This window comes from Oryctolagus cuniculus, chromosome 17, assembly GCF_051225735.1.
Source record: "Oryctolagus cuniculus isolate XC-2025 breed Fujian yellow rabbit chromosome 17, ASM5122573v1, whole genome shotgun sequence".
Lineage (NCBI taxonomy): Eukaryota > Metazoa > Chordata > Mammalia > Lagomorpha > Leporidae > Oryctolagus > Oryctolagus cuniculus.
In genome coordinates, this window is record NC_142883.1 from 46,521,616 (window position 1) to 46,539,630 (window position 18,015).

An 18,015-nucleotide genomic window follows, 5' to 3' on the forward strand; every position below is an offset into this window, starting at 1 on the left:
ATGGTGAGCCTGAGAGGGTGACTGGCTCCTCCTAACTGACCAGTGTGATGCATCATCTTTCTCTCTCTCTCTCTCTCTCTCTCTCTCTTTAAAGATCCACTTATCCATTTGAAAGGAGAGTTATAGAGAGGCAGAGGCAGAGAGAGAGGTCTTCCATCTGCCGGTTCACCCCCCAAATAGCTGCAACGACTACAGCTGGGCAGATCCAGAGCCAGGAGCCTCTTCCCAGTCTCCCATGTGGGCGCAGGGGCCCAAGCACTTGAGCCGTCCTCTACTGCCCTTGCCCTCCCAGGCCATAGTAGAGAGCTGGATCAGAAGTGGAGCAGCTGGGTCTCAAACTAGCACCCACGTGGAATGCCAGCACTGCAGGCTGCAGCCTCAGCCACCACACCACAGTGCCAGTTCCTTTAGTTCTTTCTTGAGAGATGTGACTTTGACATCTGCTAGAACTTTAGAGTTAAAAAGCCTTAAGGACAGGGTTTCTCTTGTGTTTACTCTACTAGCTCTATCAAGTTTTATAGTGTCCTGTTCTAGAACTGTTACTTGAGAAAGAGAGCTGCCAATGCTTTTTCCAGTTGCCTTCACTTCTGACCCTTTAGGAGGGATTCAGGATCACCTGTAAATTTACATGCCTTCAAATTAAAAGCAAACGCTGGATGTGATTTAACTATATCCATATGCATTATTAGTGACTTGATGATTAGCTTGAAGGTGAACATATTATGTTCAGCCTTCTGCTGAAAGCAGAATAGATTAGGTTAGGTTTTTATGACTGCCTCATTGAATTTAAGAGGTTTTAGGCTTTTTTTTTTTTTTTTTTTAGAGAAAATAATTTTTCCCCTATTTCATGCAGCTGGATTTCCTTTCCTCCTGGCCGTTGCCTCTCTAAGTAGAATTGCCCTTTGGTTGATAGGGGTCATTTTAATATATATGTATACAGGAGTACTCCAAAAAGCATGTGGACAGTATGTATTATAAAGAAATTATGCATGGATTTCAGCTTTCTGCACCAAAATAAACTTATCTTTTAATTCTGTTTTCTATAAGCTTTTTGAAATACTCCTATGCTTTCTCAGTTTTAAAATTGTTATTATTGGGGCCGGCACTGTGGCAAAGCGGCTAAGGCTGTTGTCTGCGGTGCCAGCATCCCACAGGGGCACCTGTTCAAGATCTGGCTGCTCCACTTCCAATCCAGCTCTCTGCTATGTCCTGGGAAAGCAGTGGAAGATGGCCCAAGTCCTTGGGCCCCTGCACCCACGCGGGAGACCTGGAAGAAGCTGCTGGCTCTGCCTTCGGATTGGCGCAGCACGGGCCATTGCAGCCAATTGGAGAGTGAACCAGCAGATGGAAGACCTTTCTTTCTGCTTCTCTTTTTGTAACTCAAATAAATAAATAAATCTTTAAAAGAAAATTTGCTGTTATAAACAGAAACTATCAGTGCAGTTATCAGCTATGCAATTTGAACATCAGCACATTTGCAAAAGACTCTACTTCTGCAAGCCTGCACAGAACGTTTTACTCTCCCAGGCTTCCAGCGGCTTCACACTAGTAAGAGTTCGAAGAGGCAGGGTTTCCCAGCACGTCGTAGCACTAGGACTTTTGTCTCTTTTGTCTTGACCAAGGAAATAGCCTTCTCTTACCTGATGGGCTTCCTTTAGTGTTTGGAAATATTTTGTAAATATTTTATTAATGCTAAAGGAATATATTCTTCCATTTGAATACATTTTAAGGGGAAACTAGCTTTTGTGTTTCTGTGTCTGAGAAAAGAGTAATACATGGTCAAGACAGAAATTTGGAAGTTATAGGCAAGAATAGAGGAGCTGAAAGACATCTATTTTCCCATCATTTTAAGATGAGAATTTTGATGTATTCTTTTTATATATATATTATGTAGTTACATTCATTCACTCATTTTTTTATTTTTATATTTATTTATTTATTTGAAAGAGTTACACACACACAGAGAGAAGGGGAGTCAGAAAGAGAGAGAGAGAGAAAGGTCCTCCGTCCACTGGTTCACTCTCTAGCTAGCTGCAACATCCAGAGCTACAGTGATCTGAAGCCAGGAGCCAGGAGCTTCTTCCAGTCTCCCATGCGAGTGCAGGGGCCCAAGGACTTGGGCCATCTTCCACTGCCCACCCAGGCCACAGCAGAGAGCTGGATAAGAAGTGGAACAGCCAGGACTCAAACTGGCATCCATATGGGATGCCGGACTGCAGGTTGAGGCCTTACCTGCTATGCCACAGCACCAGCTCCCATCACTCACATATTTAAAAGGTGGAGAGACAGATGGATAGACACACAAAGATCTGTTGTCTACTGATTTTACTCCTCAAATGGTTACAACAGTGAAGGTTGGGCCAGGCTGGATTAAATCCTGGGAACTTAATCCAGTCTCCCACATAGGTGGCAGGGACCAAGTAGTTGAGCCATCACCTGCTACCTGCCAAGGTGCACATTAGCATGAAGCTAGAATCAGGAACAGAGCCAAGACTCAAATTCAGGCACTCCAGCATGGGATGTGGGTGTCCTAAGTGCATCTTAACTGCTTCACCTAATACCTGCCCCTCAGTGCAGCTTTGATTTGCTTCTTCCTAATGACTAATGACATTGACTGTCTTTTCATGTGCTATGGACCATTAATGTATCTTCTTTAGAGAAATGTCTAGTCAAGTCCTATGCCCATTTTTAATGGGGTTGTCCATTTAATTTTGAGTTGTAGGACTTCTGTGTCTATAAGTGTTCTGGATGTGTTCTATATATTCTTTATATAGTCTGTCTTATATCAGATATATGATTCACAAACATTTTCTCCCATTCTTTGAGTTTTTTTTTCACTCACTTGATAGTGTCCTTTGACATGTAAGTTTTTGGGTTTTTTTTTTTTTTTTTTTTTTTTTTTTTTTTTTTAAGGATTTATGTATTTGAAAGTTAGAGTTACAGGTGTAGGCCAAGTGGAGGGGAAAGGCAGAGAGAGAGAGAGAATCTTCCATCTGCTGGTTTGCTCTCCAGATGACCATAATGGCCAGGCTGGGCCATTGTAAAGCCAGGAGCCTGGAACTCTATCTGGTTCTCCAAGAACCAGGGGAGGGGCCCAAGCTTTTGGGCCATCCTCTGCTGGTTTCTCACATGCATTAGTAGGGATCTAGATCGGAAATGGATCAGCCGGGACTCAAACTTGTGTTCCTTTGGCATTCTGGTGTCACAGATGGTGGCTTACCCTGCTGCTCCACAGCACTGGCCATGCAGGGTTTTTTGATGAAGTCCAATTTACACTATTTTGTTGTTGCTGTAGCTTGTGTTTTAGTGTCATATTCAAGAAACTTGTCAAACTCAAGGTCACAAGATTTTTACCTTTGTTTCCTCTTAAGAGTTTTATAGTTTTTGATCTTTCACTTAAGTCTTTGATCCACTTTGAGTTCATTTTTGTATATGATGATTTTATCCACTGTTCTTATTGTATCTCAGATGTTCCAAAATTTCCCTAGTCAGTCTTTTTCTGTTAGACCCTTATTTTTTTTAACTTTTATAAATAAGTTCACGTCAACGTTTTTCTGAACAAATTTTTGTTCACATTTGAGATCCTTGTGGTACTCATTGAATTATAGGGTTAAAAGAGATGAGCATTTTCAAGTTTAAATTGCCTTTGTTTGAAACTGCTATCTGGATTCTTATTCTTTCTGTTCTTTTGAGTGTAACAACTTGGTTTCTCCTCTCAGTGACTGTTGATATTAGTGATGTTTTATTAGAATCACAATGTTAATGCAAGGATGTCTAATAGAAAGGGTTAACTCTGCCAAATGAAAAAGGCAAAGCCATTTGAAACTTAAAAAAAAAAAGTTTCTCTCTCTTTTTTTTTTTTTTTTTAATTTGAGAGTCGGAGACAAGACAGAGGATATCCATCTGATGCTTAACTTCCCAATTACAATCACAAGGATTGGGCCAGGCCAAAGCTGGGGGCCAGAAACACAATCCAGGTCCCCCACGGGGGTGGTAGTACTTGAGCCATCACCTGCTGCCGAAGGAAGCTAATGTCAGGAGCAGACCCAGGACTCAAGCCCAGACACTCTGATATGGGATATGGGTGTCCTAAGTGGTATGTTAACTGCTAGGCCAAATGCTACCCCTGATTTTTTTTTTTTATTTCAAGTTTCTACTCTTAGGTATGTACTCAAGAAAATTTAAAACATATGTTCATATAAAAGCTTCATGCACAAATGTTTATAGTAGCACTATTTACAAGAGCTAAAAGGTGTAAGTAACTCAGATATCCATTAATGGACTAAAAGATAAACAAATTGTGGAATATCTATATAATGGAATATTGTTCAGCCATAAAAATAAATGAAGTACTGACACGTACTACAAAGTGGCTGAATGTGGGAAATGTATGCCAAATGCAAGAGTCCAGGCACAGAAGTTCACATCCTACATGATTCTACTGACATGAAATGTCTGGACTAGGCTGACCCATAGAGACAGCTCATAGGTGTGAGGTTTCCTTTCAAGGTAAAGAAACACTGGAATTAGGAAGTTGTGAGAGTTGCACAATCTTGTGAATATACCTACAGCCACTGGATTATAATGATGAATTTTATGCTACATGAATTATAGTGCAATTTAAAAATATTAAGAATTTTAGAAAAATGCTACATGAGTTTAGTTATATATCTTCTTCATCAGATAAATATCCTTTTTTTAAAAAATAAAAAGTTTAGGGGGCGGGCGTTGTGGTGCAATGGGTTAATGCCCTTGCCTGAAGCGCTGGCATCTTGTATGGATGCCAGTTCTAGTCCTGGCTGCTCTTCTTCCAATCCAGCTCTCTGCTATGGCCTGGGAAAGCAGTAGAAGATGGCCCAAGTCCTTGGGCCTCTACACCCGCGTGGGAGACTGGGAAGAAATTCCTGGCTCCTGGCTTCGGATCGGCGCAGCTCTGTCTGTTGCTGCCATTTGGGGAGTGAACCAACGAATGGAAGACCTCTCTGCCTCTCCTTTCTCTGTGTAACTCTGACTTTCAAATAAATAAATAAGTCTTTAAAAAAATAAAAAATAAATAAAAAGTTTATTTATTTCAAAGGCAGAGTGACAGAGAGAAAGAGATCTTCCATCTGCTGATTCACTCCCCAAATGGCCACAGCTGTTGAGGCTGGGCCAGGCCAAAGCAAGGAACTGGGAACTCCACCCAGGTCTCCCAAATGTGTGGCAGGGGCCCAAGCACTTGGGTTATGTTCCATTGCCTTCCTCGGTGATTCAGCAGTGAGCCAAGTTGTAAGCTGAGCAGCCGGGGCTCAAAGCAGTGCTCCTGTGTGGAATGCTGGCCTTGCAAGTGGTGGCTGGGCTTGCTGCACCACAACACCAAACCCTGAATGTATTCTTTCAGCTAAAAAAAAAAAAAAAAAAAAAAAAAAAAAAACCAACCCAGTAACACATGCCACATGTTTGCTAAAAGCTCAAGCAAAATAAAATGTTTTAAAAGAAAAAAATCTAGCTAAGATGAGCATTTCATGTAACTGTGAAAACGCTGGTTAAGATGCCTGTGTCCTATATCTGAGTGCCTGGGTTTCATACCCAGCTCCACTTCTGACTCCAGCTTTGTGTCAGTGCAGACCCTCGTGGGCAGCAGGGATAGCTAAAGTGATTTGATTGCGTTCCTGCTACTCACATGGGAGACCAGGAGTGAGTTCCTGGCTCTTGGCTTACATTTGGGGAGTGAGCTACAGATGAGAGCTGTCTCTGTCTCTCTCATTCTCCTTCTGTCTTTCAAATAAATTTTTAAAAAGACAGATCTTTCTTGGCTGCTCTAAATCCCTCTTCTCAGAGGTATCCACTGTTTAATAATATGGGGTATATGTTTGAGATGCTATCTTACAAACGTGCACGTACACACATATATAGGCTTTTTGTTTCATTTACAAAAAATAGAACATTTCCCATGTTTCTGAAGAGGATTTTGAGAACTTTGCATCTGATCAACATTTATTCATGAATGATTCTGATGCTTCCTCTTTATGGAGGACCTTGGGGAAAGATGAGAAAATGGAATCAGGCAGGTGTTTATGGTCTAGGAGGAGAAAGAAAGCTGTAATAACTGTCACAATATAAGATGAGCACATGTGGTATCGGGAGTGGTCCCACATAGTAAACACCAGGTGTGCATAGTACTGGGCTCACAATCTTGACTATCAGCAAAAGCCCTCAGGCCATCTCTTTATAGACACACCAGGAATTGGGCTGGAGTGAAGCATTTATGGAATGAGAAATGCAGAAATTGTGGTACTTTCATCTCATAACTGAAACCTTTCTCCTCAAGGGAAAGGAAAAAAATTAGTCTTAAATTTCAGAGTTCCTTCTTTGATAATTTGACGTGTCCAGTTAGGGCCCCAAAAAGGGATTTGTGTAGGCAGACTCGGGCATGGATATGCTCATAACTAAAGCCAGACTTGCTCTTCCCAACAGTAAATTAGACAGCTTGGCTGTCCTGTGGCCCTTATTGCTTTGGAGTTGCTGGGAATCCCATGTCATTTAGTCAGTAGAAATTAATTAAATATATGAAGAATTTTACCTTGCTGTATGGACATGAAATCACTTGAAGCAAAAAGAATGAATTTTTTTTAATTGGAAAGTCGTCTACTTCTTGGCAAATTTTTAGCTTCATTTAGCAACCATGGAGTTCATGGAATATGTCATTTGAGTTATTTAAAATCTAACTCCAAACTAGTAATTCTCTCTGGTCCACGACAGCTGCAGAGCAGGATTGAGAAGTGTGGTCTGGCCAGCTCTGACAACAGGGCTCCTGCACAGAGGTCTGAGCTGCACAGAGATTGCTTGTTGCAACGGCTTTTTCTTTCATCACAAGCAAATCCATCTGGGCAGTTGTGTAGCTCTCTCTGTAGCAGAAATCTGTATGTGCACCTCAGGGTTTCATAATAAAGCATTTGTCAACAGGGTGGTGATCTATGCAGTATTGTGAGGACATCACTATAGATGAGGGAGTGACTCACTGTGCATTTGCACTTGTAAGTTGATGGGTCCCTTGCTTTCATTTCTTGGAGAGATCCCAACGAGATGAGATAGCAGAGTCAGGATCTCACTTGTCGTGCTTAAAAGAAAAAAAAATTTTTTTTAAAGATTTATTTGTTTATTTGAAAAGCTGAGTTGCAAAGAGAGATAAAGGGAGAGACAGAGTGAAATCTTCCATCTGCTGGCTCACTCCCCAAATGGCTGCGACAGCTGGAGCTGGGCCATTCTGGATCCAGGAGCCAGGAACTTCTGGGTCTCCCACGTTGATGTTGGGGCCCAAGTACTTGTGCCATCTTCCACTGATTTCCCAGGCACATTAGCAGGGAGCTGGATTGGAACTGGAGCAACCAAGACTCATCCAGCTCCCACATGGGATGCTGGCACCATAGGCAGAGGCTTTTCTTGCCACAGGCTCAACCCCTAAAAGAAATGTGTTTAAAGACTTAGTTCTGCACTCTGACCTACTTCCCTTCTGCAAGTTGCTTCCTTAAGAGAATCACAACAATTAGTTAGTTGCTCACCCCTATTATATACTAAGGAAAGCTACTTACTGAACTTTTCCACTCTGTGCCAAAATGTGTGTTAAGGTGCTTTATGTGCATTATGTCTCATGTATGGTACACATTACCTCATAGATCCTCATGAAGCTCTCTGAGAGGGCTGTCAATATCCCTTCCTGATACAAATAAGAAAACTGAGGCCTGTGGGGCCGGCACTGTGGCACAGCGGGCTAACACCCTGGCCTGAAGCACCGGTATCCGATATGGGTGCCAGTTCAAGACCCGGCTGCCCCACTTCCAATCCAGCTCTCTGCTGTGGGCCCCTGCACCCATGTGGGAGACCTGGAAGAAGCTCCTGGCTCCTGGCTCCTGGCTTCGGATCGGCGCAGCTCCAGCTGTTGCGGGCCAATTGGGGAGTGAACCATTGGATGGAAGACCTCTCTCTCTCTCTCTCTCTCTCTCTGCCTCTCCTTTCTCTGGGTAACTCTGACTTTCAAATAAATGAATTAATCTTAAAAAAGAAAAAACTGAGGCCTAGAGAAGTTAACACATCCACGTGGTGGAGCCTGGCCGTGGACCCAGGTTGCAGGGCTTGTGCCTTCACTGCTGCCTATGCCCATCTCAGTTAATGGCGGTACCAGCCACCCTGTTGCTAGGGCTACAGAGTGGATGATCCTTCATTCCTTTCTTTCCTTCACCCTGATGTCTCCTCAGCCATCATCTTGGCTCTGTCATCTAGTTATGTCCCAAGCCTGGCCACTTTTCTCTGTCTCCACATCTCCAGCTTAATCCAGTACCCCATCAGCTCTTGCCTTCTCTTCCATTATGGTCCATTCTTCCCATGACAGTGTAATGATATTTTTAAAATCCAAATGAGATCATTTCACTTCCTTGTTTAAAATCCCCAGTGACTGCCCAATTCCAGTAAGAAGAAAATAATCCTACTGGTGTAGGTGTTTAGCCTAGTTGTTGAGATACCTGTGTTCCACATTAGAGTACCTGGGTTCAATCCCCAGCTCTGGCTCTAACTCTGTCTTCCTGCCAGGTAGTGTTGGTTAAGTGATTAGGTTCCTGCTACCCTCATGGGCTCTCCACATCTATAGAGCACTGGAAGATTCCGAATCAGTGACATAGCTCAGTGGTATGAGCCCAAAACCCACGAGTAAGCCAGTAGAGTCCAATGCTGTTCACTAATTTAGTTTTATAAGAATTTTTAAATTTATATATTCATTTTATTTCAAAGACAGAGAGAAAGAGACCCATCCACTAATTCACTCCCCCAAATGCTCACAACAAAATGCCTATAACAACTTGACTGGGCCAGGCTGAAACCAGGAGCCTGGAACTCAATCTAGGTCTCCTGTGTGGGTGGTAGGACCCAAGTACTTGAGCCATCCTCTGCTACCTTCCAGAGTACACATTAGCAGGAAACTGGATTGGAAGCAAAGGAGCCAAGACTTGAGCCAGGCACTCTGATATGGGATGCAGGCCTCTCAAGTGTTGTCTTTTTTTCTTTCTTTCAGATTTTATTTATTTATTTGAGAGACAGAGCTATTGACAGAAAGAGAGAGAGAAAGATCTTCCATTTGCTGGTTCACTCCCCAAATATCCACAAAGGCTGGAGCTGGGCTGATCTGAAGCCAGGAGCCAGGAGCTTCTTCTGGGTCTCCCACATAGGTGCAGGGGCCCAAGCACTTGGGCCATCTTCCGCTGTTTTCCCAGGCCATCAGCAGGGAGCTGGATTAGAAGAGGAGAGGAGCAGCCGGGACATGAACTGACACTTGTGTGGAATGCTGGCGCTGCAGGCGGAGGCTTAGCCTACCGCACCACAGCGCCAGCCCCCAAGTGATGTTTCGATCACTGTGCCAAACACCTTCTCCTAATGTAAATTTTTGTTGTTTTTGTTAAAGCTTAGGCTTGGTAGATTTCCCTTCTCAATATTCCTCTTTCCCTAAAATACCAGCAACTCTGGAAAAAGACAACTAAAGCTTTCTAAAAATAACCTTAAGTTTAATAGGAATTTTTTCCCATATCAGGCAAAGAAGCCAAAATTGGTAGTATGCATATTTGAAATGCTTGATTGTCAGACCCTATCATCTCTCACCAGGATACCACAAAAATCATTGTGTAGGCCGGCACACCGGGTTCTAGTCCCGGTCGGGGCACCGGATTCTGTCCCGGTTGCCCCTCTTCCAGGCCAGCTCTCTGCTGTGGCCCGGGAGTGCAGTGGAGGATGGCCCAGGTGCTTGGGCCCTGCACCCCATGGGAGACCAGGAGAAGCACCTGGCTCCTGGCTTCGGATCAGCGCAGTGTGCCGGTCGCAGCGCGCCAGCCGTGGCGGCCATTGGAGGGTGAACCAACGGCAAAGGAAGACCTTTCTCTCTGTCTCTCTCTCTCACTATCCACTCTGCCTGTCCAAAAAAAAAAAAGTCATTGTGTTACTAATGACTACCTCAGCTAATGCAATCAGTGCAAGGCTTTCCTCATCCACTGAAGCTACATCTATCTGCGTAACAACATCCAAGCTTTCTGGCCAGGAGTTAAATAGTTTAAATGATTGTAAACAGAATTGTCTTCGGTTTTTATTTTTGCTCTTGGTTTTGTTTCTAATATCTTCAGAAGACGTCTTGGCACTTGGCGAAGTCATTCACACCACAGCCCATGTGCTGTCCCTCTAGGCGTAGGGATTAGCTCAACTTGCTGCTCTGGCGTATGCTAAAATGTCAGAGTAAATTTGCAAACTCCATTTCCACTTGGCTTCTTGTCTTCACAGAGCCATTCCATGTCCCATCCCTTCATCCCCAGCACCGCCCAGTCCTAGTTCTCCTACTTGTCCACTTGGCTTCCTTTCTGCTACAACTCTCAACTCACGGGTGTAAACAACATCCCTAGGTCAATGTGAAAATGTCCCAAGTGCTCTCTCCGTTCTGTTGCAGTGGAATTAGCATCATCAGTGACCCTCACATGTGTCATGTGCTGCTTCTAGGGTTTCACATAGTTTATTGCATTTGATCCTTCAGACAGTCCTGTGGCTAGGTCCTCATTCAGCAGATGAAGCTACTGTGGCTCAAGGAAGCTAGATGATTTGGCCAGCACAGCACAGTCAGAGCTGAAACCCCATCTTCTGCCCTCAGCTTCCCCACTGACCTGTGATCCCACTCGGTGATAGGTTTTGGAAATAGTAGTCATATTTGGGATCATTGTGATTGTTGTAATAGGACTTATTTGGGTAGAGACTCTTGACTGTAATCTAAAACAAGGGATTATAGCTTGTTCTTGAGTTCAAACTCATCTGGCATTTGCATTCAGTCATGTTTCTTGAGCATCTGTTGTCTGTCAGGCACCAGAAAGGGGGTGGGGAATGTGACACACATGATTCTGTCATCTTGAAATCTCCTGAGGAGAAGAAAAATGAGCAGTTGCAATATCTTAATAAATACCTGGGTGGGGAACATACAGGGTAGGTTGGGAGCACATGGCAGGGACATCTGACCCAAACTTGACAAATAGGAGAGGCTTCCCAGAAGAGAGGACTTCTAATTTGAGGATTGAAGGATGAGTGGGAGTTTTAGCTAGATTAGGATTGAAGTATTGGGATGAATAATAAAGTTTCCAGCGGTTGGAAAAGCAAAGCCTGGAGGTGAGAATATGGTCCATGCTGCCTGTTCCTGCTTATTAGATGAGTTCTCATTACATAGCTGTTGGGGAATCTTGACAAAAGCAGATCAATGGGGAAGGCTATTATGTATGCTCAGAAAATACCTTATCTTTTTCTTATATCCTCTGAATAGAAAAAACTCGAGTCTCCACCTTCATCTACCAATCCCTTCCTGGAAGATGACACAGCACCAGAGATGGAAGAGCTGCCAGTGGAGAAAGGAGATTTAGATCAAGTAAGTCTGGTTCACATTACCACAGGTAGCCTGCCTAATGTTTCTGAAAATGAACAGGCTCGCTCCAGATACGGTTCTTTTGCTGTTGACCTCATTCAAATTATAGCTTTGGTGATCTGTATAGAAGGCCTTGATCTGAAAGTGCATGTAGAAAACCAAGTGAAAGAGCAGCACTTCCTGTCCCACCCCTCTGCGCCTGAAGAGCCTCACGGCCAGGAGTTGGCAACGCACATGAGCTTGATTACATGCCCATGCTGTGGGGCCAGCATAATTCGGCTCTGCCTTATTCCTCATCTCCTGAACTTGTCAGTGTAGCTTTTGATTGTACTGTCACCTGGTACCGTGATGATGTGAGAGGCTGAAAGATCCCAGGGAAGTAAGCAGCACTGTCGGCCAGGAGAGACCTCCACGCAGTGTAAGCCGATCGCTTTAGGTCTGGAAGCTGCTGGGGAGGCCTGGGAATACCGAGGTGGCCGATGGCATATTTGGAGAGTTACTTTCCAGAGCACACCAGCTCTTTAATTTCCTTTGGATTTTTCTGTCCGACTCTAAATTTCCTCTCCCTTCATCCTACAGAATGGAGGTTTTGTTTCACTGCCGTTTTATGACAAGAGAGGTTAGAGCAATAAATCAGAACTTTTCCTCTCTGGATTAGTGGGCCTTCTCTTTAATTTTCTACACTTGGCTATGGGAGAATTATTTTCTAGTATTGTTTTCTACAGACTCCACCAGGAGGGAGACTGGCTGGGGAAGCATAGCCATGCACTTTGCAGCTAGCCCTGTGCTTCTGGCATGGTGAGGGTAGGTGTACAGTCCTGGAAGGAGCTATAGGAATAGACTTTCCAGGAGCAGTTCTGAAGTGCTACACTAAAATGTGTCTGGTCCATCGAGTAAATGCTTATAAGATGTTCCCCTCACATTTTCATCATGCTTTGTAATATGAAAGTCTTTCACTTGCTAGATTTCATTTCGTCTTCACGATGCCTACCTCTTTACAGGTGATGAAACTGTAGCTCATAGACACTAAGTGACTTTCCCAGGGTTTCCTGGCTGGAAAGTGGAAGTGCTGGGACCAGCACTGTGGTGTAGTGGGTAAAGCTGCCACCTGTAGTGCCGTCATCCCATAAGGGCACTGGTTCAAGTCCTAACTACTCCTCTTCTAATCCAGCTCTCTGCTATGGCCTGGGAAAGCAGTAAAAGATGGCCCAAGTCCTTGAGCCCCTGTGCCCATGTGGGAGACCCAGAGGAAGTTCCTGGCTCCTGGCTTTGGATCAGCCCAGCTCTGGCCATAGCAGCTATTTGGGATGGAAAGCTTTTATCTGTGTCTGCCTCTGCCTCTTATTGTAACTCTGCCTTCCAAATGAATAAATAAACCAATCTTTAAAAAGAGAAAAGAAAAGAATGTGGAAGTACTGAGACTGGAACCCAGGTCCAAAAGTCAAAAAGTAGGAATCCTTTCCCAGTGCTCTTTTTTTTTTTTTTTTTTTTTTTTTAGTACCTTTGTGTCTCAAGAGTGGGGGAACGAGAAGTGAGCCACCAGTATAAAAGTACATGAACAGGCCGGCGCCGCGGCTCACTAGGCTAATCCTCCGCCTAGCGGCGCCGGCACACCGGGTTCTAGTCCCGGTCGGGGCGCCGGATTCTGTCCCGGTTGCCCCTCTTCCAGGCCAGCCCTCTGCTGTGGCCAGGGAGTGCAGTGGAGGATGGCCCAGGTGCTTGGGCCCTGCACCCCATGGGAGACCAGGAAAAGCACCTGGCTCCTGGCTCCTGCCATCGGATCAGCGCGGTGTGCCGGCCGCAGCGCGCCGGCCGCGGCGGCCATTGGAGGGTGAACCAACGGCAAAGGAAGACCTTTCTCTCTGTCTCTCTCTCTCACTGTCCACTCTGCCTGTAAAAAAAAAAAAAAAAAAGTACATGAACAAACCTAAAGGGATAGCCTGAGGCTGTGTCCTAAAAATGTGTCAGATTAGATGTCGTTGATTTAAAATTATCCAATTATTGCTGTCACAAGAGAAAACGAAAGATTTCTTCTCACTGCAGAAATTCAGTTCTCACATTTTGTGAGCAAGGACTCGGGTGGGAGGGACCTGGGTTTAGAGCTCATTCCCGTGCTGTGTCTTCTACCCACACTGGGCTGCCTGCACCTGTTGCACATGTGCTGTGGGCAGGGCCCACAGTCTTCCCAGTGCTGGGAGCTGCCAACATCACGTCCAGCATTGTGCCCTTGAACACAGATGGTATTGCTGCCATGAAGAGTTGCTCTTTAGCCTAGTCATTTCTGGATGTTACTAAACTGGATGATACAGAGAGTCTCCTTTACCTATAAAGTCAATTTTGCCAGATGAAATTTGTCAGGTAATGATTTTTTAATACACTATATAGATGTACTTTTTAAAAAGATTTTTAAATTTATTTTAAAGCCAGAGTTAGAGAAAAGGAAACACAGAGAAATCTTCCATCCCTGGTTCATTCCCCAGATGAACACAATAGCTGGGGCTGGGCCAGGCCGAAGCCAGAAGTCAGAATCTTCTTCTGGGTCTCCCACACGGGTGCAGGGGTCCATGCACTTGGGCCATCTTCTACTGCTTTCCCAGGCCAGCAGAGAGTTGTATCAGAAGAGTAGCAGCCGGGACTCAAAACAACGCCCATATGGGATGCTGGCACTGCAGGAGGAGGCTTAACCTACTGCGCCACAGCTCTGGCCCCAGCAGCGGGGACTTGAACCAGCACCCATATGGGTTGCTGGCATCATAGGTGGTGGCTTTACTTGCTATGGCACAGTGCCAGCCCCAACCTGCTTGTTTTAGAGACAAAACACTAACATATGATGAATATGTGGGGCAAAGCAGATCATACAGTGAGGAAAATGCTGGGCTCTGGCCTGCCATTAACTGACCATGTGACCTTAGGTAGGGTTTGTTTTTTTTTTTCCCATTCTCTCTTGGCCTCCCTATTTTTTTTTTTTTTTTTATCTTTACGGGGCTAATTGTTTTTTTTTTTTTTTTTTTTCAAGATTTATTTTATTTATTTGAAAGTCAGAGCCACAGAAAGAGAGAGAGAGAGAGAGAGGTCCCCCATCTGCTGGTTCACTCCCCATCCGGCCACAATGGCCAGAGCTGCACCAATCTGAAGCCAGGAGCCAGGAGCTTCCTCTGGGTCTTCCCATGCGGTTTCAGGGGCCCAAGGACCTGGGCCATCCTCCACTGCCTTTCCAGACCATAGCAGAGAGCTGGATTGGAAGTAGAGCCTCCAGGACTTGAACCAGTGCCCATATGGGATGCTGGTACTGCAGGCGGTGGCCTCACCCACTATGTCACAGCATGGGCCCCAAGAGGGCTAATTTTTTGCAAAGTATATTCTTTTATCTCCTATCAGATGTTGCTATGTGGAATTGGGAGGAGACCAGGGACCTATGTCCCTGCAATCAGGGCATCCCATTTTGAGTCGATTTGTACTGAAGACTTTCAGATAGAATTTTTTTTTTTGAAACAGGAGTCTTATGTTTCTCTTTATTAAAAAAAGATTTATTTATTTTATTTGAAAGGCAGAGTTAGAATCTTCCATCTACTGTTTCACTCCCCAAATGGCCACAACACCTGGAGCTGAATGGATCCAAAGCCAGGAGTCAGGAGCTTCTTCTGGGTCTCCCACATGGGTGTAGGGGCCCAGATATTTGGGCCATCTTCTTTGCTTTCCCAGGTGCATTAGCAGGGAGCTGGAATGGAAGTGGAACAGTGGGTACTTGAACCGGTACCCATAAGGGATACTGGCACTGCAGAAGGCGGCTTTACCCACTACAAAACAGCACTGGCCCTTTTATGTCTCTTTAAAAAATGAAAACCCCTGGACTAGATGATCCATCCTCAATTCCATGAGCTGCTACTCATTAGTAATAAAACTTACACACCAGTGACTAATGCCTCCTCAGTGCTACCCCGACCTCCCAGGGCTTCTGTGTGTGGTTAGGTGGGAGCCCCAGCATCTCCTCCTTCCCACCAGCCTGTTGGCTTCTGGAGCTGGACACAAGGAAGAGCAGAAGCCCTGTTTGGTGTCAGGGAGGGATGCCTCACGATGTTAGTAATGAATTCAGTCAAGGGCATGGGGCCCTCAAGGTCAGGGTTACTTCCTGCTCACTACGGTAGATGATAGGCATTTAGTTAAGAAGAGGCTATGAACAATCAGTTGCCAAGATATTCCCAAAGATTAAAAAAAAAAAAAATGATACCTGAAAGGGGGTAGGGGTAGGGGGTGCTCAAAGCATAAAAAGAAAGAATGAGAAGTCAGGAATTTCTGGTTTTAAAATGTACCGTTTTGGTGATTGGAGCACTTAGATTTAATCTGTTTACATTGGATAGTAATAAAAGGAAATGGGACCAGCTGCAGACCTCCTTACTGCGACAACAGTAACCTTTTATTATTCCATCAAACTCCAGGAGGAAATAGCTTAAACATCTGCAGCTTTTGGACAGAATTCACAGACTCAGAAATCTAGCTGAATGGTACCACTAAATGACTTAGTACATTCTTAAAGCTGGAGCTAGAGAGTAGAAAGGGAGACAGCAGCTGGAGCTGAAGTTCCAGCACCTACTGTCTGAGCATGAGCACAGTCATAAAGCACTATATCCACAGGTGACAGCCCTGTGGGGAAAAAGTAAAAAAAAAAAAAAAAGAAAAAGAAAGAAACTTTGGCAGTCACTCCTATACCCTCAAGCTTCAGCTCACATGGTAGGCTGAGCTGGGTGCTGCAGTGACAAGACCAAGCAGTGTGTCCTCATCGCAGAAGAGCACCATAAGGGGACAAGGCAAGGAAACGCAGGGTTGGGATGCCAGCCCTGTCTGGTTATGCATCCTTCTGGGTGTTCTGTGGGGTTTTACCACGTACAGGACCTATGGAAACTGACAAACAGACGTTTGTTGGAAGACCATTACCCATTTTCTCTTATCACTTGGGGTCTGCATTTTAAATGTACTGAATGAGCCCTTTAGACTTATTCAGACAGATTTTTATTGTATGTCTCTTCTGTGCATAAAGGAAACTATAAACAAAATAAAGAAAGGTTTTCCTGAAATTTCTTCACATGCAGGGTTCAACTCTTCTGAACCACTTTTCATTTACTTTAAAAAGCTTTGTATTTTAAAGTAATTAGACTTCCTAAGTTGCCAGCATAGTGTGGCGAGTTGCATGTGCCCCTCCAGAGCGTCCCCCAGTGGTGGTAGCTGACATCACTGCAGCGCATTACCCGGCCAGGAAACGGGTCCAAGCCCCTCTTGCTCAGATGTCTGCGCGGTTGCCCTCCCGGCCACGTGGAGTACCGCGGATGTGGCCCTTGGAGGAGCGCATCACTGCCGTCCAGGATTTTTTGCCAGGCAATTAACTCCCATTCCTCAACTTTCTTGTTGTTATTCTTTTTTTCTTTTTTAAGTAGTGTCAAGCCTAGGGGAAAAAATTGTAAGAATATTACTGAGAACTCCCAAATATAAGTATGGACTCATTTTAAAGTGATAAATTAAAACATTGTTGGTAAGTCGGTAGAGCCAAATACGCAATGTCCATGTTCATTTTAAAAATGCCAACATTGTATATTATGTAAGCTTCCATTTATGATTACCGGAAGTTATACTACAGAAGTGTGAATATTTCCTTCAGTAGGAAAAAAAAATTTTTGAATAAAAGAAGTATTACTCATCATTATATTTTAATTAATCAAGACCTTGGGGTATAGTGGTCATATTTTCCAAATCTAAAATCAGGATATCCAGTTTTACAAAGTTAGATGGATTAAGTAACATTTGTTTATTCATTTGACAAGTCACCTTATTGAAAAGTGTAAAATAAGAAAAGAGATACTGCCTCGGGAAAGTGGAAGGGATGCGGGCCACTTCCATATAACCGTCAGAGCTGAAGTACAAACGGCCTCCCAGAGCATCTGCGCTGGAGTGGAGCTCTCCGCCTCCAGCAGACTCACTCAGTGAACCAGTGGGGTTTTTGTGTGTGTGTTTTTTGAAGGCAGAAGGACAGACACAGACACAGAAGACAGATCTTCATGGTCTGGTTCACTCCCCGAAATGGCCACAACAACAGGGCTGAGCCAGGCCAAAACTGGGAGTCAGGAGCTCAGTCCAGGTCTCCCATTTAAATGGCAGGGACCCAAAGTACTTGAGCCATCATCTGCTGTCCCCCAGAGTGCACGTGAGTGGGAAGCTCGACTGGAAGCAGAGGCGCTGGGACTCCAATTCAGGCACTCTAATATGGGGTTTGGGTGCTGCAAACAGTGTCTTTTTGTTTGCTTGTTTGTTTGTTTTAAGATTTGTTTATTTGAAAGGCAGAGTTGCAGAGAGAGAGAGGTGAGACAGAGAGTCTTCCATCTGCTGATTCACTCCCCAAATGGCCACGATGACTGAAGCTGGACTGATCCAAAGCTTGGAGCTTGGAGCTTTTTCCAGGTTGCCCACGTGGGTGCAGGGGCCCAACCACTTGGCCCATTTTCCACAGCTTTCCCAGGTCATAGCAGAGAGCTGGATTGGAAGTAGAGCAGCTGAGACTTGAACTGGTGCCCATATAGGATGCTGTCACTGCAGACAGTGGCTTAACCTGCGATGCC

General features: G+C 44.6%; 1 protein-coding gene across 3 annotated transcripts in view; it reads left to right on the top strand.

The window, feature by feature from the left end:
• VPS53 (VPS53 subunit of GARP complex) overlaps nucleotides 1-18,015 on the top strand; it is a 171,904-nt gene that overhangs the window by 87,114 nt on the left and 66,775 nt on the right. For all 3 annotated transcript variants that reach the window (XM_089317572.1, XM_070061169.2, XM_089317571.1), the window contains one exon: nucleotides 11,312-11,413. In XM_089317572.1, the coding sequence (XP_089173698.1) occupies nucleotides 11,312-11,413 (102 nt within the window). The remainder of the gene's footprint in view (nucleotides 1-11,311; nucleotides 11,414-18,015) is intronic.